This window comes from Pseudopipra pipra, chromosome 25 (genome assembly GCF_036250125.1).
Source record: "Pseudopipra pipra isolate bDixPip1 chromosome 25, bDixPip1.hap1, whole genome shotgun sequence".
Classification (NCBI taxonomy): domain Eukaryota; kingdom Metazoa; phylum Chordata; class Aves; order Passeriformes; family Pipridae; genus Pseudopipra; species Pseudopipra pipra.
Genome location: NC_087573.1, coordinates 1,123,207 through 1,148,937, shown reverse-complemented (window position 1 = coordinate 1,148,937; position 25,731 = coordinate 1,123,207). Strand labels below are relative to the sequence as shown.

Below are 25,731 nucleotides of genomic sequence, written 5' to 3'. Positions count from 1 at the left end.
GGGGGCGGGAGCCGTCGCTGAGTGACGCGCGCCCCGGCCAATGGCGGAGCGGGGCGGGGCGGGGCGGCCAATGGGCGGGGAGGGGGCGTGGCCGGCGCGGGCGTCTCGCGCTGGGTGACAGCTCGCGCGTGCTGGTGATGGCGGTAAATAAAGGGGACGGGGGGGGGGGGGGACACACGGGACGCGACCCCCCCGAGGGCACGGAGGGGGGAGAGCCGTGAGGGGCTGCGGGAGGTGAGGGGGGTGAGGAGGGTGCTGAGGGGTCCTTGCTGCCCCCCTGCTCCTCAAAGCGACGCCCCCCCCCTCTGCCCCCCCGCGCGGTGCGGTCGTGGGGGGGTTGGAGGCGGACCCCTTTATTACCCCTTTATTACCCCTTCTCTCCCCATCACGGGGGTCGCCGCCTTTGTGTGCGGGCGGGACCCCCTCGCCGGGCTCGGCGGCTCCGCAACTTTCCCTTTGTTGAGGGACACCCCCCCCCCCGCCATCCCCGGGACCCCCGTCTCCAAACCCCCCATCCTGCCCCGGAATGTCGTCGGGACCCTCCCCGCCTTCCTCGGGACCCCCCTCCTGACCCCCTTCCACCCCCGGGGCCCCCCTCTCCACAGTTCCCCCCTCTGGCACCGACCCCTTGCTCCATCTCCCCCCCTCTTCCCCAGGACCCCCCCCGTCCCAAGGACTGACTCCCCCCCCTCCAAACCCCTTCCCCTCCCCGGGACCCTGGGGGGGGGCTGGGGGTCGTGGCTTTGCTGGGAGGGGGGAGAAACGCGCCTTAAAAATATCCCCCTTAAACCCCCGTGCTGTGCTTGGAGGGGGGGGGGAGGAGGAGGGCACCAGAATGAGGAAAATCTGTGCGGGTTTGTATTTATTTAGGAGAAAAAAACACATACAAAAAACCCCCCAAAAAACCCCAAAAAGCCACGGGTTTGTGTCTCGCACGGAGGGAAGGAGCAGAAGTTAATCCGGGGGGGCCCTGGGTGCACCTCGGGGTTGGGTTTGTTGGTGGGAAATGTGCACCCCGGGAGAGAAACTGCTTCAAAATCCCCTTTTAAACCTCAAAAAGGGTCGCAGCAGTGACAACCCCCCCGCCCGCCACGAGGGCTCCCAGAGCCGAGGGAATAGCGGATAAGGGATAACTGAGCCCCTAGAACGGGGAGCCAGTGCTGGGAAAGGTGCTAATTTTAGGAAAGGCGCCCGTTAATCGCGTTACCGGCGGCCGGACGGAGGGAACGAGCCTGTTCCGAGCGTCAGGACAGCTGCGGGTCTCCAGCAGGAGAACGCTGAGTGGGGAGAGCATCCCGTTATCCCGAAACGTTGGAGCGGGAGGGTGGGAAGCGCCTTTACTTTGCGGAGTTACTCCTGTACTCTTAGTCACGGAGAGATGCTGCGAACTCCTGGAGTCGCTGAGCTCGTCTGGTGTGAAATGATGCAAAATTCGGTCCTTTCACACGCTGCCGCCTCGGGGAAGATGCTCGTGGAAACCCGGGAAAGAGCTGCTGATTCCTCGTTCCAGGGAAGACTCTGACTTCGGCAGGAGCTTCTCCTGGAGGAGAATCGATGGGCAAGGCAGGAAATAGGGAGCAGATTAAATGGGATGATAAGGAGAGTGAAAATAAGGTTTTAGGGAGGGGGCTGAGAGCTGAGCTGCTGCTGGAGCTGAGGAATGAAGGGGCACGGGAATGAGGAGCAGGTAAATCAGTGGAATGGTGAATTAAAAGCTCCGTGTGGGTGTGAACAGTGTGGATTAGGCTTGGATTAAACAAGTGTCCCTGTGAACTGGCTGGAGCTGCACCGTATGGAATTTTCCCTGGATTTCTGCTGCTCTGCCTTGGGCAGCTGCACCCGGGGGTTGCTGCAGTTTATCCAGTGTCAGAGAGGTTGGAGGATGTTTTAAAAGGAACGGGCAACAAAAGCGTTTGGGGTTTTATTTGGTTTCCAAACAGGCTGGGTGCAAATATTTGGAAATGATGTGCCAAGCGTGAGCAGCATTTGATGTCTCCAGGCTTTCAGCACGAGGCTGCAAACCATAAATGTGTGTTTATTCCTCCCCTGGTCATTCTCCCCACGAATACAAGCTGGCTCCAAGTGGAAGGGGTGTTTTGAAGTTGGCAGATTTTCCGCTCTGGAATAATTCTTGGTCTTGTGCAAGTTGGGTTTGTTACAGAGAATTCTGCTTGTTCAGGAGCGGGGCTGGACAATAGTCACATATGCAACAGTTTAGGGGCTGTTAGAGCCGGGAAGCCAAAACTGGGGATTTATTTGGCTGTTGTGTGTCCAAGGATTGTTAGTGAGGAATCTCCTGCTGCAATTCCTGTGGAGATTCCAGCTGCATGTGGTACAGAGCCCTGGGCTCCACAAGAGGCCTGTGAGGATGAGGAATTGGGGATCAGCCTGCGGAATGAACCGGGGCTGGGGATCCTCTGGATTGGGATGTATCCATGGGGGGTTGTGCTGCTGGTCCCTGGGACAGAAAAAGGCACCTTTAGGTTCTGTGTCTCTCCTCTGCTCTGGGTTTTTTTGCTGCAGTGGATTTGTTGCTGGTCCTTGCTGCCTTAAACCCAGCTCTGTCCACATCACACCCTGCAGGTTGTTTTCTGCAGTGCTAAAACACTCACTTGTTAATTATTATTTTTAAGTAGTTCTGTTTTGTCTCAGAACAAGTGACAAGAAGCACTTTCTCAGCAGCAAAGATGGTTTTTTCAGCATAAATTACTGAAAATGCATTTTAAGATCCTGGGGTTTTTTGGCCTTTTTCCCTTTTGTTACCTGTTTTTATACTGAAATGTCTTAGGCCTTTTGCTGAGACTCCTAAATTGAAATTTAGTGTTTTCTCAGCCCCTAGAAGATGTTACTGGATTGATTTAGAACAGTTAATAAGTGGAAATACTACAAAATTCAGCTTCTGTCCCATGAGGTCCTCGTGGATTCTTTCACACAAGTTTTTTGCTTTGGGGAAGTGTAAGAGGGTTTCTGAAGTTGTTGTCAGCTCTGAGGCAAAACAAAACTGAGAGGTTTGGTTTCAAATTGTTGTAAATGAACAGAGAGATACTCAGTGAGCTGCTTGGAATCTTTGTGGATAACTGGGAGCAGCAGGTGAGGTGGAAGGGGGGAATGGGGAGCTGGGGTCACCCTGAGCTGCCTGGTGGGACAAAAGACCCCAAAGATCCCCCCAATCCTTTATTTTCTGCAGGAATCCTCTCCAGTGAATGAGAAGTTTCTCTCACTTCCTTTAACAACCTTTGTGGTTTTCATGTTGAATATTTCATCGGGGGTTGGTTTTGTTGTTGGGTTTTTCCCCTTTGGGGAGATGTTCCTGTTGTTAATGGCTGGGTGGGTAAACACTTCACCTTTCCCAAACACTTCACCGCGGGCTGTTGGATAGAAAAAAAGCCCCCCTTCAATGCCAGTGAAAGGAAGACCATCCTCGTTAGTGTGAAACCCTTAACGAGTCATTGCTCTGGAGGGAGCAAATCCAAATTGTTTAACAGAAACCATTTAAAAGTCTGATTTACAGGTGAGGATATCCCAGGTTTTTTGTTGATATCTCTGTGTGTACCAGTCCTAACGCTCTTCACCTTGGTTTTATGAGACTTTAGCTGAAAGGTGGCTCATGTGAGGCTGTAGAGTCGTTTGTGGCTCAGGAGCTGGGGAATTACAGCTCTGGCACCCAGGGAAACAAAACAGATTAAAGGGGGAGCGAGGGGACAGGAGGTAAAAACAGGGGTGAGGTTCTGCCCTTTGCCAGTGTCACAGGGAAATAATTTCTGAGTGAACTAAAGCTGATTATTTGTGTGTTTGCAGTAATTTATATCCTGGTGTGCTGAGGAAAATGCAGATTAAAAGGCACTGCTAAAATACACTGTTCTGCTGGGTTTGAAAGGAAAAAAACCTCTTTTTTTTTCAACGGTGTTGAGAAGTGTCTGTAGCAGACAGGAGACAGGCAAAAAAAAAATGAAGCTGGCTGCGTTGTGCTAAGTGTTGTTAATGAGCTTTTTGCTTACAATGTGGCAGTGAGTGCACATGAACTATTACACCTTCAGTACATGACAAAAATCAGTTGAAATGCCTCAGAAAGTGGCAAATTGTTGGGACAAACCCTGAGATTTTTGAAAGCACGCTCACTAGGTAGGTTCCTTTAATTAGGTAATTATAAAGTAATTCAGTGAGAAGTCTGGCTTTTTAAAAGCTTTGCTGAGAGAGTAGAAAATACCTGAAAACCAGGAGCTTTTCTTGTTCCTCCCCACGGTGCTCACACTTGCTTTCTTGTCTCACTGCTTGGCTCTGTGATTCAGCTGCGTTTTCAAATGGAGACAGAGAACTGAAATCCTGGGATCTGACAGCTCCCAGTTACTCTGAAATGTGTCTTGTGTAACGTGTCAGTCATGACAAATGCACTATTTAAAGAAAAATTCAGACTAAGGGGGTGCGTTCGAGTGTTTTGTAACTCTGCTGACTGGAGTGCAAGAGGGAAAAACACATCCTGGGGCACAGGAATCCCTGCAGAGGGGTGGAATTGCTAAATAGCCTGCTCCAGCTTGGACTTTAAAAAGCAAATAATAGTTTGGGGTGTGGTGTAGATTCGGGAAAACTTTCACACTCAACCTCTGAGCAAGTGCACTGAAAAAGAAACTCCTTCCCCCCTCCCTCCCTCCCCGGGTGCAGCCAGGGCCGGCTTTTCAAAGCCCCAATTTACTGGAGCAGAAGCTTTAGAGCATTTCTGGGCTTTTCAGGCCTTTCAGGCAAACCATGGAAGATCGAGTCAAGAGTTATGGGCCACAGCTGTGGCCCTGCATTGAGGGTTCTGTGGGAGATCAGCTGAGCTGATTAGGGAACGGTGACCACGCTCCCGGCCCTCATTCCCCGTGAAAGGCAGATCCCTGCCCTCATCCCGGCCCTCATTCCCTGTGAAAGGCAGATCCCTGCCCTCATCCCGGCCCTCATTCCCTGTGAAAGGCAGATCCATGCCCTCATCCCGGCCCTCATTCCCTGTGAAAGGCAGATCCCTGCCCTCATCCCGGCCCTCATTCCCTGTGAAAGGCAGATCCATGCCCTCCGTGCAGGAGCACTGCCTTGGGACCATATTTTCCCATTCACTTGCAGTGGGCGGCTCAGATTTGATTAAGAAATACTGTCCTCTAATTCCATTCTGCCCCTTCTCTCTCAGGCTTTGAAAAGCCTCTGGAGACAATCCCGGGGTTTGAAGTTGGGACACAAGTGGTGTGGAAGGAGGGCCTGGGAGGGGAGGTGATGAAGATAAGTGGATTTTAGCTGGAAATGCTGAAAGAGTGGCCTAAGGAGGGCACTGAGAGCTGGCTCCTGGTTCTGCACTGCTGGGGCTTTGTTCCCTTTTCCCTGGGAGGGATCAGTGTCTCTGAGACCCACTCCATGCCAGTAAGTTCCTGACAAATGTGCTTTCCTGTTCTTCAAACAGCAAAACTCTGTTTTATATTAAATCACAGAATGGTTTGAGTTGGAGGGACCTTAAAGCCCACCCAGTGCCACCCCCTGCCATGGGCACGGGCACTGTCCCAGGCTGCTCCAAGCCCCGTCCAACCTGGCCTTGGACACTTCCAGGGATGGGGCAGCCACAGCTTCTCTGGGCAACACAAACACGAAAAGCATGTTTTAATTTTAAAGACAAACATTTTAGACTTAGAATGGTATTAATTACACCGAAAAAAATCCATGTTAACAGTGTGCTGTTCTTAAAAGAAAAAGAAAGTTAAATCAGCTGTTTATTCACTGGAGTTGTGAGAAAGAGCCCTTAGCTTGGATTTAATGATGTTTAATCATTCTTTCAGAAACACAAAGGAGGTACTAAAAGCTGTTCAGCTGAGCTATAAAGAACTAAAAGCTATAACTCAGATTCAAAAGTGATTTAGTTCCAGAGGTAAGTCCATAATCCGACCAGTCATGAGTTAATCTGTCATCAGACTAAGACTAGAAGCAAATCTATTTAACTAAGAATAGTTAATTCACCTGAATCAGAGCAAGGCTGAAGATCCTTCTCACAAGAGTTTATTTTGAGAAAATATAATATTCATGCTGGAGAGTAAAAATAGTGAGTGGCTTTCAAAGGGAAAAAATGTGCTTTGGAATTTGCACTGCTCTTCTTCTGCACTTTTGAGGATGGTTTGACCTGCTGGTTGGACACAGTGGAAATGAGGCAGTGAATAAGGAAGAAAATACCCTGTTTATCATAAAATTGGAGGGGTTTAGGAGCAGCTTTTTGTGGCATCAAACCCAAATTCACCTCTCCCTCTTTGCTTTCCTTGTCCTGTTGTTCCGTCTCAAGGCAAATTGAAGGGATGAACTCTAACCTCTTAGTAGGATAATTTATTAAAATAACAGCTGCTCTAGAATCGGGCCTGGGTTGATCTTCAGTTCTTAAGGAAGATTAACAACCTGAGGGTTCACAAATGGGGTTCCCGGTTCCGACCTCGTGCTGTGGGGAGGACAAAGGCCTCAGATCCTGCCTGGAATTCCTAAAAAAAAAAAGGATTTCAGCCAGAACAGGATTCAAAATATTCAAATCAGGAATAATTCCATGGGGGGGGGGGAAGGTGCATTTGGGCAAGTGAAATTCTCCCTCATGTAACAGAGACAGAGGCGTGAACCCTGTGTGAGGCTGGGAAGGTTTGGGACTGAAAACACAAATCTTACTTTTGTTGATGCCACTTCAGGTCCCCGTTTGCACACTGAGGAAGAGGGGGGTTTGCTGGATAAATTTGGTTTTCCCAGCACAAAACAGGCCCATCAGTCGAGCAGGGGAAGAGGATGTGTAAATCCCTCTAATTCTTTGTTGACAAGAAAACAGAGGAGCCCTTGGTCAAGCCCCATGGTCTGAGTGTGGGGGGTCAGAGATTTGCTATTTCCAGAGCTGGGGATGTGGGAATGCTTATGGATACTATACAGATAAATACCATGGAGCATCCTGGGCTGATGTCTGGGGTTTGTTAGTCAGACAGATGAAATAACAAAGTCCTGGCTGCATTTGGATAAATTGGTCGCTGTGTTTCACTCCATCGACCCATTTATACATTTATATATAAAACCCATAGAAAATTTACTGCTGTTCTGTCTCACTCGTTTGGGGTTAAAAAAAAAAACAACAAACCAATAAATTGATTGGCAAGTGAAGGAGAAGGAAATGATGGAGAGGTGTGTCAAAACCCTTCGTTATTTTTGTCTTGTTGTAATCGCTGCTCCTCAAACATATTAGAGGCACCTTCCCTGCTCAAACCACAGCCTGTGGAATATTGCACTTCTATTTAATGCTCTTTGCCTGTTCATTATGGCTGTGAAGATAATAAGGCACAGCCTGCTGGGGTTGTCTGGTGCTTTATTGCTCTGGAGATGGCTCTGACACATCCGTTTGACTGATGGCTCTCGGCGCTGCATCAGCTGCGATTTGGGGTGGGTTTGTTAATAGTCTGTCGGAGATTCTGCCAAGATGGATATGAATTAAAATGTGGGAGGAAGAACAGCAGAGGACTACCCAGAACTTAGCAAGTCTTCACTCTGTGCCGTAATCCCTCTTTGTGTCTGTCACAAAGGGATCCTGGAGGAGGCTGTTATTCCCGGGGCTGCTCACTGATCCCTGCGGCAGCGCCAGGACCCCAACGCCGGAGCTGCCAAACTTCCCCTCGTCCCTGTGCCACCGAGGGCTCTGGGTTTGTTTGCTCTGGAATTCCCTGTGTTTGGATACGGAATTAGTCAGGTTTTGGAATGCTGGGGGGGGACGGGGCGAGGTGCTCCGGGGTCAAAACGTGACCGGCTCTGCCCTTGCAGTCACGGAGTCACGGAATCATTGAGGCTGGGAAAGACTTTAGGATCATCAGCCCAAAAATGATCAGCAGTCCAACAATTGCTGATGTATTGTGAAGGTGGGTGGGAATTGATAGGATTTTTTTCCCTGTCGAAAGGCTGAGTGTGCGATTTTTAATATTTTTAATGTATGATCTCTGAACTGTTGCCGTGAACTCAACTCTGAATGTGCTGTTCTGGTGACAATTGGCAGTAAATGGGATGTACTGAACGTGAAAATAATGGTTAAAGAGCGTGGGCAAAAGAAAAAAAATGCTTTCTGCAGTCTGGAAAAATGTGGGGTTTTGTGTGGTTGGCTGTGATCAAAAGGATTGATAAGGCAGGGAAAGTGGGAAGCCAAGAGGAAGGCTCTTGATCCCTGTTCCTGCTTTGTCAGGCCACGCTGGGATGGACGGGGCTGCTTTGCTTTAACCTGCTCCTTGGTAATGGTTCTGGAGCTGCCACCTGAACCTGGGCACAGCCCTGAGCCCTCCCTGTGCCCCGGGCAGGGGAAGTGGGGAGGGAAGCAAAGCCCCAGGTTTTGGTGTGAGTCCTGACAGTTTTGGGACCAGAAAGGGTGAAAAAGTGAATTTCCCCCTGATTGGGAGGCAGTGCCGCTGATTTTGTGCCCCTTAAAGCTCCTGCCCTGGCTGAGGTGTTTCAGGAGGAATGTTTGGGGGCAAACAGGTAGAAAACTTTAGGACACTATTACATGTAACTCTCTGTCACAGCTGTGGGAACAATTCTTGGGGAATTCTTGGATTCTGTCAAGTTGGTCGCTAGACTGGTGAAGTGAAATTATAACTTTGCGTCGGGCAGTCGGTGTCTCCTTCCAGCCTGTCCTGATTCTGTTCTCTTTCCTGTTTGAGTCTGATAATTCAAATTGTATGTGTTTGCTGTAATTGCTTCAGGCTTCTCCAGCTGGAAAAGCCAGGGAATTGCTGTGCTGATTCCTTCCCTTTTGGGCTGGTTCACCAGGACCAGAGGAAACTCTGGGAATTGTTTTAATGTCCAGAGAGGGCCTCTGTGCACAGGGTGTGCAGGTTGTGTTTCTCAGCTTACTGACACTGCAAAAAGCCAGCCCAAAAATAAACCCTCGAAGCCTATGGAAAGAGAGGGGAGGAGGGATTTTATGTGTTGTAATAAATGAAGAAGCATTAACTTCTAGAAAGCTGTGAGCTAAGGTGTATATAGCATTTTAATAATGCTTTTTAACATCCAGAGTAGTTAAATAGTAATTCCCACATTTTCAGGGACCTGTAGCACATGGATCTTGTTTGTTTGTGTGTTTTACAGTGACTCTAAAGAATATATAGTCAATATTGAACATTGATACTTAGAGCTAAAGTCAAGGGGTGAAATTAAAAATACAGGTAGCTGGGATGTTTGTTACCTGAGGTTTTAATCAATTATTTCTATTTATCTCTTAGATGAGAGACAGTGTGAGTTTGGCTCGATAAGAATATTCCTATTTCATCTTTAAAATACTTTAAATTATAAAAACTTCCAAGTTTGGACTGGTGTGGCTGGGTTTGAGTGGCAGTGTGAGCACAGAGCAGCCCATTCCCAGGTGAGGGGAGGGATTGCACCTTCCCTCTGCCTTGCCAGGATTGTTTGCAACCCCTGAGCTGCAGCTCCATTTGCAGGGAATGTTGGACTGGCTCCGGTTTAATGGGATCTTCCTTGGGAAGGAATGTGGATAGAAGACACATGTGCAGGGATTTGTTGGCCTGTGTGAAGTTGGAATTATGGCTCTTGGAGGACACAGCAGTGCCAAGTCTTTTGTTGGAGTCATAAATTTATTCCAACCCAACCAAAGGAGCTTGGTGGCTTTTCTGGCTCCTTGGAGTTCACCAGAAAGCAGAGAGAGTGTGTGTGTGTGTGTGTCTGTGTGTGTGTGTGTGTATGTGTGTGTGTGTATGTGTGTGTGTATGTGTGTGTGTGTATGTGTGTGTGTATGTGTGTGTGTGTATGTATGTGTGTGTGTGTGTGTGTGTGTGTATGTGTGTGTGTCTGTGTGTGTCTGTGTGTCTGTGTGTGTGTATGTATGTGTGTGTGTGTGTGTGTGTGTGTATGTGTGTGTGTCTGTGTGTGTCTGTGTGTGTGTGTGTGTGTATGTATGTGTGTGTGTGTATGTATGTGTGTGTGTGTATGTATGTGTGTGTGTGTGTGTGTGTGTGTGTGTGTGTGTATGTATGTGTCTGTGTGTGTCTGTGTGTGTGTGTGTGTGTGTGTGCCTGCAGGGAGGTTGTTCTGGGGAGTGCAGCTAAACCAGTTCACCAGGACTGAGAAGAGCAAAAAAAAAGGCAGGATAAGGTTATTTCATCCATTCCAGGCACTGACTTGCTTTAGGAATGGGGAATATTCCTCTAAGGACAGAGGATGGGGACGTGGTGGGGACGTTTTTTGGTGCAGCACTTCCTTTTTTCTAACAGAATATCCATGATATGAGTTTTTCTACTTGGAAAAAATGTCATTGCCAGAGTCTTTGAGAGGTGAGGAAGAATTCAGGAGGAATTTCCTTATGGAAAGGGCACTCAGGCACTGGAAGGGGCTTCCCAGGGAAGTGGTGGAGTCTTCACCCCTGGAGGTGTCCAGGGAAGGACTGGAGATGGCCCTCAGTGCTCTGGGCTGGGGGACAAGGTGGGGATGGGGCACTGGGTGGACTCCATGGTCCTGGAGGGATTTTCCAACCTCAGGGATTCTGGGATTCTGTAAATACAGGGCTTTGCTGTGAGTACACCCTTAGAACTGGAACATGAATGCTTGAGCAGGAGTTTTTTTCCCCCATCTCCAGTGCAGCTCAGATTACATGTTTTCATTAGACATCTGGTTCAATAATTGGTTCCTCACAAACGGGGAGGTTAAAACAATCACAGGAATAATGGTTTGGAGTCCTTGTGTGCAGTTTTGGAGCTCTCTCCTCTCTGCTGTCGCCATGTTTGCGTTTTTGGGTGTTTGCAGCAGGGTGGAAAATCCAGAGTTCCACATAAAAATGGGTTATTGGGCAGGGGGGAGTGGAAAGTACTTGGGGTTTTGCATCTAAATTTTTAAACCTATTTCATAGTATCATAGAATCACAGGATGGTTTGAGTTGGAAGGGACCTTAAAGTGCCAGCAGTGCCACCCCTGCCATGGGCAGGGACACCTTCCACTGGCCCAGGTTGCTCCAAACCCCATCCAACCTGGCCTTGGGCACTCCCAGGGATGGGGCAGCCACAGCTTCTCTGGGCAACCTGTGCCAGGGCCTCACCTCCCTCACAGGGAAGAATTTCTTCCCAGTATCCCATCTAACCTTCCCTCTTGCAGTTTGAACCCATCCCCCTTGTCCTGTCACTGCAGTTTGACCAAATGCTGGATATTCTTTATGTAGTTTTGATGGAATCCAGGAATACCCAAGGATATTTTTTCCTACAGTGTTTTAAAACAAAGTGAGAAGTTAAAAAAAAAAAGGCAAGTGTGCTTTATTTAATGTGGGACCAATTCCCACTGGGCTGGTGAAATGCTGCTGTGTTTCACTTCTGCCATTCCCAGGAGAGGGAGGAAGGAATGAATGAAAGAATCATTCAGGCTGAGCTTCCCACCTGTCCTGAAAGATGATTTCCAGGAGTTTGTGCCAGTGCTGAACACTCTTGGACAAGAGTGGAATCAACTGTTGGACAAATAAAAGATGCATCATTCCAAGGCCAAACATGCAGCACCTCTCCTGAGCCCTGAACTGTTCTTTTTGCTTCCTGCAGATTGATTTAGAAACAGAAAGTAGCTGGTGTCAACAGATCCCTACAGATGTCTTTAATCAGGTTCCAAATGTGTAACAATGGGACAAAGAAACGTAATGAAATCATGTGGTTTATTTTAACACTCTTTTGGGGTCAGGAGCCAAATTGTTTCTGCTGCATTTGGTTCTTGAAGTTGTTAGAGGTTCTTGCCATGAGTTTTTCCAGGGTTATGAGCCATGCAAGGAAAGAAAGTAGGGTTTGACCCAGTGTTTAAGTGATTTGCAATGTGAGAAATACTCAAAATGTCTCTAAAATATCATTGGCTGAACTAATGTCCTTATTTTTCTTTTATTTCCTATTACTTTGTTGCAGTTGTACTCATCTTTAGTGCATTGCAGTGCAGCTCCTCCTGCTGCTGGTGCTTCTTCTCCATGCAGAGCAATCAAGTCATCCCTCCTCCCTCTTTTCCTTCCCCCAGCCCTTATCTGGGAAAGATCTAAGTAGGTGAGAAAGGAGGAGTTTATAGAGATTCTTTAAAATGACATCTACCTTAATGGGGAAAAAAAAAATTGTAAACCCAAGAATGAAAGGTGATGAACTGTAATTGCAGGGAGCAGAGCTCTGTGTGTTTGTTTCCAAGGCTTTTAAAATCCAAGGTGTTGATTCTCCATCATCAAACCCTCGTGTTGCTCATGGTCTGTCACACCAACCACAGCAATTTGTGCTCGGGCCCTGCAGCCTCTGAGGCAGCTCCAGCCCTGTGATCTCAGCCAGGTTTGTTTTCCCCCTTGTTTACAGGTTCTGACTCATGGTTGTGTCCTCCTTTAATCCCAGCCCTGTCATTCCTCCTGGGAGCCTGTTCTTGGAGGAGGCTGTGGCAAAACTGCTTGTGTACCTGTGGAGAAGAGAGGGGGAAACTTCTGTTCTGAGTCATGTGCCAGTGTTTGGTGGCTCATTCTGCTCTCTGGGGTGTGGGGGCTGCAGGGCTGGACCTGCACCCGCTCCAGCTGCCTTTGGATCATGGGAGAGCCAATTTTAATCCTTTTTTTTTCCATGGAAGGGCTCAAAAATACGAGTCAGTAATAGAAACCTTTAATGTGAGGATGAACTCTGAAGTGTGGTGGGTGGAGAAGCCCCTCTCTGAGGAAAAATGTATCATTCAAGTGGTTTTGGGTTAAATAAACATGGTTTCTTTCTAACTTTGAGAGCAGCCCAAGGTACAGGGAATTAGGGCTTGGATTTGCAAGGGAATTATCCGTGGATACCTAAAGAGAACCAGGTGGGGAGTATCACATGCAGCATCAAAGATGCTTTTGTGCTGAGAATTACTGACTTAAGGTGTAACAAAGCTGCTCTGTCAACTGACCCACCGTGGCCAGGGTGTCTTTCCCTTTCCAAGCAGGAAATCTCCCGGCCCACACAGGAAAAGCAAAAGCAGTTGACAAAAGGCTGGTGATTTATCTCCTGACAGCCTCCTGCATTGTCAAACACGGTTCCCTAATGCTCTGGGTCTGGTGTGGGATTGATTTCCTGGTAGCCTGTTACCCAGCTGGAACCAGCACCACTGCTTCTTCTTCCTTGGAAACTGGGGATAAATTCGGTGTTTTTTTGAAACCCCTGTGTCCTGAGAGCTTGCAGGGCTGGTGAGCAACTGGCTGTTGGATTATTCTCTAGCAAACTGTGTGTATAAGGCCCATTTTTTGTTCCTCAGAACACGCTGGTGAGACTCAAGGGTTAAATTCCCCACACTGTCGCATATGGCAGTGAGCAGAATCACAGATGTTGATGATACAACATAATTAGTATTCTTTTATGTAAATGAAGGCTGTCAATGTTACCATAGTGTCTATACTCTCTCAAGCTGGAATCTCTGCCACTTGGTCTCACCAAGGCTAGACAGGATTATTCCAACAATTTTTTATCCAGAGCTGAGGAGAGAAATAAAGAAAGAGAGGGGGGAAAAGGGTCAGGGAGGAAGGTGGGGAGGGAGGAAGGAAGGTGGGAAGGGATGTGTCCAACTTGGAAGGAGGAGACCAAACCAGTCCTTTGTTTAGCTTAGGATTTCCAAAAGTGCCTTTCCAGGTCCTGGGGTCTGGGAGGGAATGAGCCCAGCCCAAAGGAGGGCTGGGGAGGTTTCTGAGCTGGTTTAATAACCAGCTCCAATGGTTCTTTAGGCACTGTGGGTCCCCCCAGGAGGTGGGGGCTGAAGTGGCCACTTGAGCTTTAATCTGGAGTGGAGGAAGGAACTGAAGAGCTTTGATTTTTTTTTCCTTGAGAGATTCCATCTTTAACAGCAATATCACTGAAAAAGGCAGTGATTAAAGCAAACTTGCATGATTTAGGACCACTAAAAATCTGTTTTCTTAGCCTGGGCCAGGTCCCTGCCCACCCATCCAGGTGAGGGCTCAGTACCTGTGCCAAAGCTTTGGCAGCATTGTGCTGGGGCCTTTGTTGTGTTAAACTTTGCCCCTTATAAAATGATTTTTTAACCAAATATTCTGTGTGCCAGGTCCCACACTCTCTGTGCCATCTGTAACCACTTTGTGCCTGGGATTGCTGTCCCCTGTCACTACTTTGTGTGTGCTCAATACCACAGTCGTAGCTGTGGAAGCAACTTAATTCAGTCTCTCCTGGATTATTCCAACAGATCTGTTTTTACAACCTCTTCTACCTTTTAGCAGGTTTTTACCCATTTTTCTCTCCTCTGTAGTTCTTATTTTGCTGCAGTTCACACTTGACAACTCCCCATTACTTCCTTTTTATTGTTTGAAGAATCACCTAGAAATGAAATGTATTCAGCACAGCTCTTTTTTTTTTTTTTGATCTTTCCCCCCTCTCCTCCCCCCTCGTTCACCGAGTGATCGAAGCCGCCAAAATCCAAGTGATCACAGGAGGGGCACGTTTTTCCTCACTTTTTTTAAACTCCCATTTTTCCTCTGCCATATGTTGGGTCATCCACTACAAAAGCCTCATGATGGAGAGGCTCCATGTGATCAGCAGATTTACAGCTCGCCCGAAAATGAAAGCAGAAAATGAAATTCCAGAGTGGCTCTTGCGTGTGACGTGCCTGAACATCTGAGAATTCGGGTTCCTGGGTGTGAGCAGGCTTTGGCTTCCAGATAATTCTGGTGTCTGTAATAAAAGTGTGCTGAGGGGGTTAATGGTGCTCCAAAGCAGCCCTGCCTGGGTTTGTTCCCGTGCATCACCAGAATATTCTCTCTCCAGGGCTTTGAAGATGGGCTGCCTTGCAGTGAAGACTTAACTGGTAATTAAATTCTCCCAGAAGCGCCAGGACTGCCGTGGAACATGGGGCTGCTCCGTGCCCGGGATGCTGCGTGGCGGAGGAAAGGATGTGTGACCAGGACTGCGTGAGTGGGGGTGTGGGCTGAGCTCCTGCCCTGGGATAGAGCCCTGCAGGGACTGCCCTCACAGTGCACAGCACTGGCACACCAGGGTTCAGCTGGGCCCTTGGCAGGGCTGAGTGTCTTTTGCCAAAACGGGGACACTCTTTGCACTCCTCGGGTCCCTGCCCGGGTTTCCCCGCAGTTCCAGTGGTCACTCAGTAAATCTGCTGCTTTCTCTGTTTGGGTGTCTCCATTGGACACACACAGATTTTCCTTTAGGTTTCCCCTACACGTTGAATTTTTTTTCCCGTGCTGATTTTTTTTCCAGCACCGGAATGTTTGGGAGGCTGTGGGAAATCAGGGAATTCGGGGGCAGAATGAAAAAGCCTGAGGACAAACGCTCTGGTTACCACCATTAGCTGATATTTCAGTGGCTTCTGCCTGAAGTGGGTAACCTCAGCCTGGTTGCTGATGACATGCATTCCAATTCCAAATTCCTTTTGAGTGTATCAATTTCAAGGGGGCAGCAAAAGATCAAACGTGTGTGTGGACTGAATGAATCCTTCTCTCCGTGGATTGGGTCAGACGTGCTGGCAGCTGCCTGGGCCGGCCTTAGGAGACAGATAGAGCTTTATTCTCTAGACCTGGTCCATCCAATATCTTTCACTGGTGCTAAAAACTGCTTTAAAAAAACCCTGTGCACGGAAATAATGTCGTTGGCTGAGGGGTTGACAAGACACGACATCGGTGTTTTCATAGGTCTGGTACAGAAGGAGGGCAGTGGGCACGGCCCCAAGGCTGCTCAAGGAGAGTTTGGACAATGCTCTCAGGCACAGGGTGGGATTTGGGGGCATCCTGTGCAGGGCCAAGAGTTGGGCTTTGATCCTTGTGGGTCCCTCCCACAATGAAAAGAAATCTTACATGTGTGTCGTGGCTCTAAAATCCTTCTCCTTTCCGTTTTTTTTCCTTGCCTCCCCAGGTCAGAGCGGCGACGACTCCTGTGAGACATGGATAGATGCAAACATGTCGGGCGGCTACGACTCGCCCAGGACCACTCGATCCTGAACCCCCAGAAGTGGCAGTGCGTGGACTGCCAGAGCACGGAGTCGCTCTGGGCCTGCCTCAAGTGCTCGCACGTGGCGTGCGGGCGGTACCTGGAGGAGCACGCGCTGCGCCACTTCCAGGAGACGCGGCACCCGCTGGCCATGGAGGTGCACGACCTGTACGTGTTCTGCTACCTGTGCCAGGACTACGTGCTCAACGACAACCCCGAGGGGGACCTGAAGCTGCTGCGGAGCTCGCTGTCGGCCATCCAGGGCCAGCGGCGGGAGCCCCTGGCGCGCAGCGGGAGGACCCTGCGCTCCATGGCGCTGGGCGAGGGCGCGCGCGGCCGCCGCGGGAGCCCCCCGGGGCAGTCCCAGATGCTCACGGCGCTCTGGCACCGGCGCCAGGCCCTGCTGGCGAGGGCGCTGCGGACCTGGTTCCACAGGAGCTCTCGGGGGCAGCTGAAATTGCAGCAGGAGAGGCAAATGGAGGAGCTGGAGAAGAAGAAGGAGGCGGCTCGGCGGCGGCGGCAGGAGATGAAGAGGCAGCTCCTGGAGGAGCTGGCGAACACCCCCCCCAGGAAGAGCGCGAGGCTGTTGTCTCACGTGCACGGGGAGAACTTGATTCCACGGAAATTCAGGGAGGTGGCCTCCTCCCCTACCTCAAGGCAGGTGCAGAGCAGCAGGTTCAGACAGTTCTACTCCATCCGGCGCCAGCCCCTCATGACCCCCGGGGTCACGGGGCTGAGGAACCTGGGGAACACGTGTTACATGAACTCCATCCTGCAAGTGCTGAGTCACCTCCAGAAGTTCAGAGAATGTTTTTTGACACTTGATCTCTGTGAAACAGAAGAACTCTTGGCTAAAACTGTGAACGGGAGGGCCAGGATCCCTGGCAAACTGGCAAATGGGTCTGCTGCTAATGAGTCAGGGAAGACTGACAAAGTGGGATCATCTGGCACGCAGAGCTCGCCAGCTGGCTTGAATGGGAGCTCCTCCATAAGCCGGAGCTTAGAACTGATCCAGCCCAAGGAGCCGAGCTCAAAGCACATCTCCCTCTGCCACGAACTGCACACCCTCTTCAGAGTGATGTGGTCTGGCAAGTGGGCCCTCGTGTCCCCCTTTGCCATGCTGCACTCCGTGTGGAGCCTGATCCCGGCCTTCCGGGGCTACGATCAGCAGGACGCTCAGGAATTCCTCTGTGAGCTGCTGGATAAGGTCCAGCAGGAGCTGGAGTCGGAAGGAACGAAGCGCAGGATCCTCATCCCCTTCTCGCAGAGGAAGCTCACCAAGCAGGTCCTCAAGGTGGTCAACACCATCTTCCATGGGCAGCTGCTCAGCCAGGTACGGACCTGCTCTGGCACAGGGATCAGTTGGAGCCGTTCACACTGAGGAGCAAAGGCTCTGTGTGTTGAGGACCCCCAGATATGTGAGGAGTGGCTCAGGAGCAACTCCTGGGGAAGAAATCCCTTGGGTTGCTGTGCAGGTGTCAGCATTTCCATATTTGTCACATGCATTATAAATTCACTTGGCTTCTGTCACTTCGGGGTGAAATCTGCACAAGTGCAGAAGTTCTGACCCCTTAGATTGAAGTTTTGAGTGTGATTTTTGAAGTGTTTTTTCCTTTGTTTTGTCCCTTTTTGGTGGTGTTTCCATGCCTAGGAAGAATATGATGAGAGTCACAAGCCCTGTGACAATTTTTTTGCCAGCATATGAAAGTCATCTTGAGACACCAAATGTGCCAGCTGTGAGTTGGTGTTTCACCTGTAAAGGGGTTTATCTGAGGAAGGAAGTAAATCCCAGAAAGGTGAAGAGAGAAAGAAGTTTTAAATGATTTGCTTTCAGACTGGACATGAGAAGTGTTTCTCTTGTCTCAGAGGCCTTTGTGGAACTGCTCTGCCTTTTGGGCACAAAGCTGCCCCGTGGCTGTGACACTCAGTGTGCAGGTACAGAGCAGTATTTGTGTGTTTGTCCCATCCCCAGGTCACCTGCATCACGTGCAACTACAAATCCAACACCGTGGAGCCCTTCTGGGACCTCTCCTTGGAGTTCCCCGAGCGCTACCACTCCCTGGAGAAGGGCATTGTGCCCGTGCAGCAGGCAGAGTGCCTGCTCACCGAGATGCTGGCCAAGTTCACCGAGACCGAGGCGCTGGAGGGGAGGATCTACGCCTGCGACCAGTGCAACAGTGAGTGGGCTCTGAGGCACCAGCTCTGCGTCTGAGGGGGGGTTTGTGTGCCTGGAAACATGTCTGGGTGGGAAAACTCTGTCCTTCCGGGCTGGTTTGGTTCCTGCCGTTGGTAGATGCTGCTCCTTTGGGCTCCGGCTGGGACCCGACGTGTCATTTTTGCATCTGATGTGTCATTTTTTCTCTCATCTCTGCCATTCAGCAGCACAATTCACTACAGGTTTGATACAAGCCTGGTCAGAACTGCCCTCACTTGTGTTAGAGGGGACTTCCAAGAATTTTTTGGGAGAGAGGGGGTTGGATTTAGAGGCAAAAGAAGGGCTTTATCCCCCGTGCTTTACTCATCTCTGCGTGGCAGGAAAGCTCTTCTAACACATCCTCTCTATGCTGCTTGTTCTTGATTGAATCCTTGACCCAGAAATCAGAGTTCTCAAGGTTTGTAGCTGTGCTAGGTGAGAGTTTCATCCCTGTGTGGGCATTTGTTGGGAAGCACTGACCTGGCATTATCCAGGGAGGCTCAGGTAATGTGTTATTACCTGGGAGGTGATGCACAGATTTTGCTGTGCTCAGCTAGTAGATGACTTTGCTTTCCTGCAGCAGCTCTGAGTGAAAGGTCATTATATCCCTGAAAATCACTTTAGCCTGTGTATTACCATTCAGCTCAGCTACTCTGATAAGCTGGATTTGGATTCTTTTTCATGCAGGTATTTATGGCAAACGTTCATTCCCTTGGGAGGAAAATGCCAGCGATTTGACTTGCATTGCAACTAAGCAGCTGGAGTAGCAAATACTTGTAGAGATCTGTTCTCTATCAACTGGCAAATCTGTTACCAAACATCTTCTCAGAGTGTTAGGAAATAATCCTTGACTGGATGTTCTTGGAAAAAAGCCAAATATGATTTGAATGGATTCTGATTCACAAATAACGTTCACAAATTGTCGATGCGGATGAGTTCAGCTTCATCTTAACTCAGTTTGCTTTGATTCTTTGTGAAAGCTGAATTTTAATGGTTACTTCAGAATTAAATGGCTCGGGAAGCATTAACCAGCTGGAAAGAGCCAGGGAAAGGCACCAGCCCGAGTCCAGGTGCCAGGAATGATCTGGGCAGTGCGTGTCAGACGTGCCGGAGGAGGAGGCACCCATCTGCTCTGAGCTGGTGCACTGAGGTGCAGAAATCTAATTAACAGGTACATTTCCTATTGGAAGCTCTGACAGCCACCTGTCTTCCTCCTGGGACAGTCATATGTTCAGTGTCCTGCAAAGAGCAAGCCCTGGGAAGAGGAACCGTTCTCCTTCTCCAGCTTTGGTTCAGGGGCTGTTTGCTGTTGGTGGGACTTTGATGGAAGCATTTTCTGACTTGTATTAATACCCTTGAGCTACTGCAGGCTGCTACAAGCCTTATTCTAGTGCTGTAAGGAGCTCAAAGTAGCAGACAGAATAAAATATCAGGTACTGCTCTTTGTGTCCTGGAGTTGCCCTGTGGGAACTGGAACTGCTGCAGCCTCAGATGTCTCTGGCCTTGGCTCTGTCTTAATATTCCTGCTGTATTTCTCAGGGCAAAACATCAGCACGAGCAGCTTGAAGGTGACAACTGATTGTGTGATTATGAGCATCTCAAAAGGGGGAGTTTTGATCCTAGAGAAGTTCCTGTGAAGGAATTCATGAGTATTTACCTGTGTGTCCCTCCCCAGCACACCTGAGCTCGACTGCTGCTGGAGTAAAGAGGCCATCACGTGCTGTTCTTCTCTTCTGGGAATTAATCAAATCCTAACAGTCTTTCCCTTGATTTTTTGGTGTTTTTTTTTTTTGTCAGGCAAACGGCGAAAGTCTTCTCCCAAACCTCTTGTTCTGAGTGAAGCTAAAAAGCAGTTGCTGATCTACAGACTACCTCAGGTCCTCCGGCTGCACCTTAAACGCTTCAGGTGAGGGGACACGCCGTGGGGGCAGCAGGGACACTGCCCTCTGCTTTTTGGGAAGAACTGTGGGCCCATAACTTCTCCCACGTCCTGCTGAGTGCAGGTGGATCACCTCTTACCCATCAGACGTGTGAAACCCTCTCACCTTGCAACCAGGGGCAGTTTTGTGGCGTGCAGATTTGTTTCTGGCATCTTTACACGCACCCCGTGTAATGTTTTGTAAATATTAGTCCTGATTTCCTTGAATTGTCCTCGAGGGCCTCTGCTGGGTTTGCAGACAGCTTGGGAGGGTGGCTGGGAGATGATCAGTGGATGAGCTGAGAGATTTGTTAAAGGTGGAAGGTTGCGAGAGTTAAATGCCAGTATTGTGTATTTACCTGTCGAATAAATGGCAGACAAAGCTCAATATATTATGAAAAGCTTCTAAAATGGTTAGGCCAGGTGTGTGTGGGGGGTTTATTGACAGAGCTGAGGATTTTAAAGGCTGTTTGGCTGTTGTGATCTCAACAGTATCCCCGCTAATGCCATCAGTGACCCAAGGAGCTGTGTGTGAAAGGTGGCTGTAGGAGATTTTCAAGTGAAAACAAGGGAAACAGTTAGTGATGCTTCACTGGGGGGTTGTGGAGCAGTGTCTGCCTGTGCACCCCCCAGCCCCGAGCAGACCCCGAGTCTCTGATCCCTTGTGTTTGCAGGTGGTCTGAGCGCAATCACCGCGAGAAGATCGGGGTCCATGTCCTCTTTGACCAGGTATTAAACATGGAACCTTACTGCTGCAGGGACTCCCTCTCCTCCCTTGGCAAGGAGACCCTTGTGTATGACCTCTCGGCTGTGGTGATGCATCACGGGAAGGGGTTTGGCTCAGGACACTACACAGCTTATTGCTACAACACGGAGGGAGGTGCGTGTGCCTGGGGACGGGGACCCCTCCCCACAAACTCCCCTTTGATCCCACAGGCGTGGCCTGGCGTGAAGCTCTGTGCTTCCAGAGCTCCTCGGGGCCGAGCTCAGCAGTTTGTTTGCCCCCGGGTGTGTTTCTGGTGGTGGGTTTGGGTGGGGACTCCTCGTGGCACAGGGGTTGGGTTGTGACTCCTCGTGGCACAGGGGTTGGGTTGGGACTCCTCGTGGCACAGGGGTTGGGTTGTGGTTCCTCGTGGCACAGGGGTTGGGTTGTGACTCCTCGTGGCACAGGGGTTGGGTTGGGACTCCTCGTGGCACAGGGGTTGGGTTGTGGTTCCTCGTGGCACAGGGTTTGGGTTGGGACTCCTCGTGGCACAGGGGTTGGGTTGGGACTCCTGGTCGCACAAAGCCCCCGCTGCAGCTCCACGGCCCTCAGGGATCCTTTTCCTGCCCCCTGGGAGCACCGTGAATGCTCCATTTTCTCAGGCAGAGTCACTCCGTGGAGCTGCTCCAGCTGGGTGTCTTTGCTCAGTATCCTTGGGACGAGGAGATAAAGAGAAAGTGTTTTGAGCCTGGACAGGAACTATTCATGAATAACATCCGCAGGGGGTGGTGAGGCTCCAGCAGCTGAATTAGCATCGACTCTGCCTGCTGGCTGGAGGAAGGGGGACAAATTGGCCATCTCCAGGGGATTCTTGTCTGCCTAATTGAGCTTTTGGGATGTTATATATCACTGATGAAATTAATATTTGGTATTTGTAAAGCACAAAAAAAAAAAAAAAGGGAAAAAAAAAAGGCTCAGAATGTTTTCCAGATTAGAAACTCCAAAGCATCTGTGGAGGAACGGACAGAGATGCCTTTTTTCCTGCATTGTGGATGTTTCCTATGAACAGTTTCAAAATGCATTCAGGAGGAATCCTGCCTCCCTTCCTAATGCCCTCTTTCTCCCTTTGCTCCCCAGGGTTTTGGGTCCACTGCAATGACTCCAAGCTGAATGTATGTAGTGTGGAGGAGGTGTGCAAGACCCAGGCCTACATTCTCTTTTACACTCAAAGAACGGTGCAGGACGAAGCAGGAATCTCAGAAAAACAACTCCAAGCTCAGGTGCCACCCAAACCCAGTGACAAGGACAGAAGACTGACATTCCCATGACGGGGAGCCCTGTCACTCCATCAGCACGCTCAGCTCTTTCTGGAACCATTGGTGTTCACAAATTCCCTCCCGTGGGGAAGAACACTGGCTGCAGGAGTGGGATCAGAGCAGGATCTTTGCCACCCTGGGTCTGGGAAAGCCCATGGAGCTGGGGAGTTCTGACACGTCAGGCCGTTGTCAGAACCTTGGTTTTAAAGAGTCTCGTTGCTGAATTAGGCTCACAGAAAGGAAATTAGGGAGTTTGATGCTGAATTTCATCTCATCTCAGAGGAGCTGCGTGAGGTCTGTGACAAGTGAGCACAGCCAGGAAAGAGGAGCATCCAGCTGGCTTCAGAGCCCTTCAGTCCCCACCAATCCTGGGCAAACTCCAGCAGGAGCAGGTACAGTCCCCTCCCCTCCAGTGGCCATTCCCACTGCCAGGGGAGTCACAGGCACTGCCTGCAAGGGATTGGCTGCCCCGAGAGCTGTTCTTGCTGCAGACATGTGTAAGTTCTTCTTCATTCTTCCCCCAGGGCTCAGCTGCCCCTGTGACACCAATTTCTCTGCCATCAGCTGGGGGCAGAGCCCTGGCTGAAGCTTTGCCAGCAGCTCTGTGTGTCAGTGCCATGGGGCTGTGTCACACTTCATGGTTTATTCTCTGGGTTGAACTCAACTGGCAGCTAAATTCACTCAGAATGTGATTTTAATACAGTTCTTCTCTGGAGAAAGTGTGTTTAAACACAAAAAAACCCCTGTAATAAACCAGGAATGTACCTGTGTGACAGATCTGGCAGCAAAACCCAAACCTGTGCTCCAGGTTTCTGCTGGAGGGGCATCACTGTCCCCAGGATTAGAAAGTCTGTGGCTTGCACAGCTGTGGCAGCAGAAGTTGGTGGTGTGGAGGCATCTCACAGTGGCAAACTCACTCTTTATTACAAATGTGGCTCGTTTTCCTCAGGGGAGCAGTGCTGGGAATGCCACAGTGTGGGGGACAGAGCTGGAGTCTGTCACTGCCTCTGGAGGGGGACCAGTCACTAGTCGTGGCTGTCACACGAGCCCAGAGCAGGGGAAGGTGGCCCTGGATCCAGGCAGTGCCCAGAATTCCCCCTGTGAGGTCTTTGTTCCTGCTGGGCCATCAAGGGAAGGAATGTAGTTAAATCTCAAAATTCCACGTTGAGTTGGAAAGGTTGCAAAAATGTCTGTATCTGAAATCATCCTGATTTTAGAATCCTGTGAGAAACACAGAGCCTTAGTGGACTATTTGTAGTCACTTCTCAGCCTACAGTTGCACCTCAGGTGTGTTTTTGTGATTTGGGGTTTGGCTGTTCACGTTTCATGTTTTAACCTGAATATGGAACTGCAAAACAAAAACAAAAACAAAAACCCAACACGTGATGTCTTTCAATCTTGGTTATTTTTTTAATTGTTAAAAGGTGAAATAATCTAAAATACGAGGTTCTTCAAAAAAATGGTTCCATTTTCAGGTAGGGAAGTTCCCAAAGTGTGTTTCTCCTCCTCTCCTTTCGTCCTTGTCAGTGTTTGCCCCTCAGACACACACGTTGTGGGAGGGGGTGAAAAGGGAACCCTCCCAAATCCCTCTCCTCTTCCCACTGCCACTCCTGGGGCTTTTACCCCCCCTGTCCTTGGGCAAGTTGAGCACAGCAAGAAGAAATTTGGGTTGTGCCAGAGCTCAGCATCACACGAGGGCTCCTCTGCCCTTCAAGTCTCCCATTTCCTGTGCTCTGACCAACAAGCTGCTTTTTGAGCCTAAAAGAATGGCTTTTTGACAGTTCAGTGTCGTTCTGAGGTCAGATACTCTTTATTTTTTGGAGACAGTTTGCAACAGTCCTGATGGAAAAGGTATAGTTTTGGTTCTCTAAATGTTGCAAGGGCTGGAAGGATTCATGAATGTCTTTGTGTTTACTGGGTGGGGGACTTTTGGTGCTGCCAGTAAATGAAATCAGTAATGATGCAAAAAATGTAAAATAGGCCAAACTGAGATCCAATAGCAACAAATGGGACTGCAGGGGAAGCTGAGTTGGGCTCAGCCAGGGAGAAGTTGACATTCCTGAAGGAACCAGAAGTGCTTGTGATTGTCAGACACGTGATGGATTCGTTCTGGAGCAGAATATGTTCTGTGAGGCAGAGAAAATTCAAATTAAAGGCAAAATAGTGCTTAGAAACACCTCATCTGAGGTGTTTTCCCCGTACTTGTGTCCTTCCAGGCCTGCCTGCCTGCCCTTTAAGGGGATTATTTGTGGTTTGCTCTGCTCCCAACTGGCCCTTGGGTTCCCTCCCTGCATCCCAAAGCCATGCTGGCCCTTTTTTTGGATAAAAATCCCATAGAAAGGCAAACCCACTGCAGCTTGAGTTGTTCCTGCAGCGAGCCCAGGCTCTGTGCCATCAGTGCTCATCTTTTGACTGAGTGTTTGGCATTAATCTTGGAATTCAGCTGGAATTGCAGCTGTCAGGGGGGGTCACAGGGAGCTGGGAGTGTTCCCACAGCCAGGGTTTGTAGGACTCGAGGTGACATCTCTAGTCATGAGTCTCCAAGGGGCATCAGCTGAGCTGGGGAGATCCTGCAGCCAGGAAAACGATAGCCCTGATAGGGAAGGAATGAAGTAAACTCAGATAAACCTGCCTTTTCCAACACTGTGAGGTTTCTGGAATATTCAGCTTTTCTTTGGAAGCGACAGCGTATGGCACTTGTGATGCTGGTTGGTTTATAGTTGGCTCCTGCAGGCTTGAGACAGGCAGAGCCCAAGGCTCCCTCCATGTGGGCACTGTTTTAGAGTGTCCTGTTTGCCAGGAAGTCTCGTGGAAGTCACCCCCTCCATCAGGAAGGTGAAAATACTTCTTGGAATTCCAGGGAAGCCACTGAGGTGTGTCTGACAGGGGATGGCCTCCAAAGCAGATCTGTCCCTGCTTAACCATGTGGCTTCCAGTTCTGCCCCTGCCCTGATGCAGATTTAGAATTAATTCCAGTTGTAGGCTCTGTTAGAATTAATTATTAGAATTAATACCAGTTTTACAGGTAGATGGGGTGACTCAGCTGCTGTGAGGAGTTCAGCAGTCACAGCTGGGAGTGCAAACCAAGTGTCTGCAACACAAACCCCTTTGTTTTGGTCCAACTGGGAGTAAGTCTGTTGTTCCATGTGCTGGGATTCCTGTCCTGGGGACCCACTCTGGCAGCAGGAGCCCTTTGCCTTGAGAGATGCTCGGAGCAAGTGGGAGGTTTGTGGCACCTCCCAGGTGGTTGTGTGAGGAGCAGGAAGTCAGGCTTGGGATGTGCAGCCTTTGGGAAGGAACTGTTCCCAGCATATCCTTATCCCATCCAACCTGTGACTAAATGGGATTTCCTTAATTCTTAAGAGTGAAGAATCTTCATGTATCCATGGCCAGGTGTCATCCAGCATCTGCTGTAGCAGTTGGAAGCCACTTTACTGTAGGTAACTTTTTTCCACTAGCGAGTTGGTTACATAAATTTGCCTTTATTATCCCTTTTCCTGCCTGTATTCCCAAGTTAAACTATGCATTCCACAAAAAAAAACAGTTTCTCTGCAAAGCACTGAAAAAAACTTCCAATTTTTTACCCCCAAATAAGTCTCTGGTTCAGGTTCCTGGCAGGGGGCTGTTGGCAGAGGCTGGACAGGAGAGGAGTTTTCCCTCAGTATGGAATCCCCTGGCAG

At 49.5% G+C, this 25,731-nt stretch overlaps 1 protein-coding gene across 2 annotated transcripts; it reads left to right on the top strand.

The window, feature by feature from the left end:
• Positions 1-77: 77 nt before the first annotated feature.
• Positions 78-23,430, top strand: USP49 (ubiquitin specific peptidase 49). Of its 2 annotated transcripts, none has more exons than XM_064635975.1 (7): positions 78-143; positions 14,748-14,890; positions 15,846-17,253; positions 17,893-18,097; positions 19,912-20,020; positions 20,707-20,912; positions 21,873-23,430. In XM_064635975.1, exons 3-7 carry the CDS (start codon positions 15,874-15,876, stop codon positions 22,061-22,063), a joined length of 2,091 nt encoding a protein of 696 aa, XP_064492045.1. In that variant the 5' UTR covers positions 78-143; positions 14,748-14,890; positions 15,846-15,873; the 3' UTR covers positions 22,064-23,430. The 2 variants fall into 2 exon arrangements, with proteins under 2 accessions (XP_064492045.1, XP_064492047.1); XM_064635977.1 differs by having other exon boundaries at positions 20,707-20,761; positions 21,873-22,034.
• Positions 23,431-25,731: the final 2,301 nt, after the last annotated feature.

Excerpts from the sequence above, each read along its gene's own strand:
- USP49 (XM_064635975.1), top strand. The coding sequence starts at position 15,874 with ATGGATAGATGCAAACATGTCGGGCGGCTACGACTCGCCCAGGACCAC. Across the intron at positions 18,098-19,911 it reads CGCCTGCGACCAGTGCAACA|GCAAACGGCGAAAGTCTTCT; the intron begins GTGAGTGGGCTC and ends TTTTTTTGTCAG. Across the intron at positions 20,021-20,706 it reads CTGCACCTTAAACGCTTCAG|GTGGTCTGAGCGCAATCACC; the intron begins GTGAGGGGACAC and ends TTGTGTTTGCAG.